Source organism: Plasmodium reichenowi, chromosome 6 (genome assembly GCF_001601855.1).
Source record: "Plasmodium reichenowi strain SY57 chromosome 6, whole genome shotgun sequence".
Classification (NCBI taxonomy): domain Eukaryota; phylum Apicomplexa; class Aconoidasida; order Haemosporida; family Plasmodiidae; genus Plasmodium; species Plasmodium reichenowi.
This window is the reverse complement of record NC_033651.1, coordinates 1,118,551-1,123,713: the sequence shown is the minus strand read 5'-3', so window position 1 is coordinate 1,123,713 and position 5,163 is coordinate 1,118,551. Positions and strand designations below refer to the sequence as shown.

Sequence of the window (5,163 nt, the reverse complement as noted above, 5' to 3'; positions counted from 1 at the left end):
TTTTTATTATATATATATATATATATAAATAAAAAATATATAATCTTTTTTTTTTTTTTTTTTTTTTTTTTTTTTTTTTTTTTTATCTTTCATGTTTTTGTATTTTTTGAATATTTTATATATTTATATTTCCTGAATTTTTGTCTACCTCATAAAATGAGAAATCATATAATTTTCCTCTAAATAGATAAAAAAATATACATAACAAATTCTTTTAAAATAACACATATAAAAAATAATATATATATATATATATAAATACAAATAGATCTATATAATTATATAATATATATATATTAAGAAAATACAATTTTTTTTTATTCCTTTTATTCAATTTTTATTGTTATATTTAAATACATCAATATATATAATTGTCCTAAGTAATATAAAAACCAATTACACAAATAAAAAAGGAATCTTCTCACTTTTATGTACAGGCAAAATATTAAAAATAGAAGATATATATATATATAAATATATATATATAATTATTTATAAACAGAAGAAAAAAATGTTACAATTATATATCATATAAATTTATTATTCCTTTTTTGTGTTAATATATATAAATAAGATTTGTATTTTTATTCATATGTATTTTTTTTTTTTTCTTTCTTTTTATGTTCAGAATAAAAATATGATATTTTATGGAATATAATATTTTATATAAGTATCTATTTTCATATAATCTTTAAAAAAAAAAATAATAATAATAATAATAAATAACAAATATTAGTATATAAAATATATAAGTTTAATATATAAGAAGGGTACATAGTTATTTTGTGCATTTATATGATTATTTTATATTTTTATATTTTCGAAAATTTATAAATATTATATTATTTTTAAATATATATAATATATATATATATATATATATATATATATATATATATATATATTTATAGGGGGTATTATATTTTTGAAATAAATAAAACAAATAATAATAAATAATTAATAAATAATATATAAAATATATACACCTCATATATTTTATCACATTTGTAACTCATTATATGTTCGTACTCTTAAAAAAAAAAAAAAAAAAAGAACAATATTGTTATGTAGTATGTAATATTATATATATATTATGTATTTATAGGATTAAGATTTTTTTTTTTTTTTTTTTATTTATTATATATACACACTAACATTATTTATCCATAAAAATAAAAATATAAAATATAAAATATACTATAATAATATATAATATTAATATATTTTTATTATATATATAAATAATAATATAAAGAATCAAATTATATAAATAAATAATATATATATATATATCTATATATATATATGTACATATAAATTTACTAGTAGCATATGAATTAAAAATAATATAAATAATAAAAAGCATATACCGCAAAAATTTATAAGCCTATAAATAAATGAATGTAATAGAATATGTAAAAATTAATATTTATTTTATATGCTTATTTTCGTACAATATTTTTATTTACCTATATTATAAATTAATGTACGTAATTTTTTTTTTTTTTTTTTTTTTTTTTTTTCCCTATATGTAAAATACTTCATAACTGTAAAATAAGAGAGTTTTCTTATGGAACATTTTATTTTATTATTTTTAATATATAAGTGTAATATTTTAAAATATTGAATAAAATAATTATAAAATATAATTAAATATATTTATCTCTCTTTTTTTTTTTTTTTTTTTTTTTTTTTTTCCATCCTTTATAAAAGAATATTTTCTAAAATTTATATACATATATAATATATATATATATTATATATATATGTATATATTTTTACAGAGGATAAGGAGATATCCTTAAGAAAAAATACAATATGATATAAAACAAATAAATAAATAAATAAATATATATATATATATATTATTACACATGGTATGTGTTCGATGTATTATATATATAATTTTATATGTTCATTTTATCTTCAAAAATACAAAATTGTCAAAATTAACAAGTGTGTTACTAAAAAATATACATTTGTATGACCCTGTGAAAAAGGGTGATAATAATAAAGTTATTAAAAAAAGAAAGAAAAAAGAAAAGAGTTATACTAAAATGAATAAAATGTTTTACCAAAAAATAAGAATACTATTAAAAATCTACGAATCAAATGAAAAGAAATAAATTGGGGGATATTATATATATACATATATATGTAATATATATATTATATGTATTTGAAAAAAAAAATAAGAAAAATGTGAATTCTTATTTTTTACGTAAATGCTAATATATAAATATAAATATAAATATATATATATATATATATATATTTATTTATTTATTTATTTATTCATTAGTATATTTTTTAATTTGGACTTTGTACAATGTCGTATATATACTTAGCTGTTTCATTAGTATACAATATTCCAACGTGACTAGTATCAGAAAAGTGATGAGTTAATACGGTATTGTAAAAATTACTACATGCTTGTAAACTTTCTGTACCTACAGTACCATCTCCTGTACCATAATATATAATAGGTTCTTCACGTGTATTTTGTGTTTCAAAATATAATAAATATTCAGTTTCTTTTTTATTAATAGTACTATATAAACAATATATAGGTACTCCATGGTCTTTATTATAATATCTTTCTCTATATAATTTATAATTTTCATATTTGGCTTTTAATTTATCATCTAATAATTCGTGCCAATTTTCTAATGTATAAACTTTTAAATTTACATCTTCTCTATTACGATAACATTCAGGTTTATAAATACCACATAATGTAACTAGATATTGAACATGATCTTCATCAATTGGGGTATTACTCATATTTATTAATATCACAACTTGATCTCTTTTATAATATTCTCTATAAGGTAAAATGTCAAATAAAGAACCTAATGAATTACCTAATGCTTTCATCATACTTTCTGGTATAGATAATTTTATCAACTTTGTAATTCTAAATGATATAAAATCTTTCCTACTTTGAATTAATGCCCTAATTGTTTTAACAGATCCTTTAAAAGGGGTACTAATAAATATTATTTTATTCAAATGTTTTTGCTTCCATTTTTTGCTTACTATACGACTTAAGAAGAAATTTAAATATAAACCTCCCAAACTATGACCTATTAAATTAACCTTTGTACCATTTCTCTTCTCATATATATATTCTATATGTTCTTTAAGAATTTTATAATTTTGTTGACTTAATGGATATCTCCAATCATATGGAGCTCCTATAATACTTTCTCCATCCACATATCCATGAGATGTAAAATATTGTCCAACCACATTAAAATATTTTGTTATTCCTATACCTGTATTATTAAAATAATCCAAATATTCTATACCCTTAAGATTACCAAACTTCTCTACATCTATAAATACTCCTGGTTGATTATAATATATATTCTTTTTCTCATCATATTTTAAACGTATTGTATCAAACGTACAATATATATTCGATTGAATAGAAAGTAATCTACTTAAACTTATCCAAATACGAAAAGGTTTCGAATTCAATATATATCTACTACAACTATGAATTGTTGCATTCTTATATTCTGCTATTAATGTACTCCCTCCTAAACCAGGTAATAAATAAGTGGTAGGCTTATAATTATATACATGTTCGGTCCAATCATATTCTTCTTCATCTAATTCATCTATATCATCTATTTCACTTTCATTACGAATTTCAGTATCATCATCATTATCTGTAATACTTGTTCCAAAAATATAATGTAATTTAGGTAATTCACCTAATTTTACATTTTCCAAACTTTTAGTTACTTTCTCATCCTCCTCCTCATTATCATCATTATTATCATTATCATCATCATCTTCGTTTTCTCCTCGTATTATATCATTCATAAAAAAGCTATCTTTATTTGAAACCTTTTTTCTCCTTACCAAAATATCATCTCTATTATTATCATCAGCGAATGAATTTTTATCTACATTTGAATTATAAATGTCTTCTTGACTATCTTTATTATTTACTTCTACACCAGAAATATTTTCTCTTTCAATTACTCCTGTTTCTTTTTCTCTTTCAATTACTCCTGTTTCTTTTTCTTTTTCAATTACTCCTATTTCTTTTTCTTTTTCAATTACTCCTATTTCTTTTTCTTTCTCTACAACAATTTTTTCGTCTTTCTCCTTTTTTACAATACCAACGTTGTCTTCTTCCTCAACATAATGATTTTCTTGTCCAACCGAATCGTTTTCTTCTTCAACCAAATTATTTTCCTCCTTACCGATTTGTTTTCCTTCTAGAACAACATTCTTCTTCTCCTTTACCTTTTTATATTCATCATGCCCTTTTCCAAACCACTTTTTTTTTTCTTCTGTGTCGCGACGAACTATTGAATCTTCCTCCTCCGAAAACTCGCTAAAAACTTTTCCTCTTTTCTCTGATTTCCCCAAAGTTATTTTGTAGGGATTTCTTAAAAAAATTGAAGCTCCATCTGCTACAAACCTTTTGTAAGACGTACCAGAGAAAGAAATTAACAAATATTGAAAAACTATGATAAAAAGTAATATGGAGGACATTGTATATAATCATAAAGATTAATTATTATATATAAATAAATCAAGAAAGGAATCCTAAACATATATCGTGTGTTATTATAAAAATATGACAAAGAATAAATAACAAAATAAATAATTTAAAAAGGAAATATATATATATATATATATATATATATATATATATATATATCATTAATTGGAAATCATTAAGTACATTCAAAGAAAAACAAAAAAGAAAATAACAAAAAATAATTTAATTATTACAAAATATTACAATTTAATTAATTAAAAGAGATTCATAAAAGAAATATTATTTTTTCTATATGATGTAACCAAGACAAAAAAAAAAAAAAAACATTAACAAATTATATATATTTTTACATATATATAAATATATATTATATATATATATATATATATATATATATTAATTAATATAAATGGAAATTAAATCACAAAAAAAAAATATATATATATATATATATATATATACAAAAGTTTTCAAAATTAAATTTAATTAATACACCACAAATATTTTAATAATACATAAAAATATATATATATATATATATATATACTTATTTCATATAAAAAAATTGTTTTTATAATTTAAAAATTATTAAGTATTATACATACATGCTCTAATACGTAAAAATAGGATGTACTTAT

The 5,163-nt window shown here is 18.5% G+C and overlaps 1 protein-coding gene across 1 annotated transcript; it reads right to left on the bottom strand.

Annotated features, from left to right (window-relative positions):
* Positions 1 to 2,310: 2,310 nt before the first annotated feature.
* On the bottom strand, positions 2,311 to 4,515 carry PRSY57_0627700 (phosphatidylcholine-sterol acyltransferase, putative; the record flags this gene model as incomplete). Its single annotated transcript, XM_012906650.2, has 1 exon — positions 2,311 to 4,515. The coding sequence occupies one exon, from the start codon at positions 4,513 to 4,515 to the stop codon at positions 2,311 to 2,313; it is 2,205 nt and encodes a 734-aa protein (XP_012762104.2).
* Between the last annotated feature and the right edge of the window lie 648 nt (positions 4,516 to 5,163).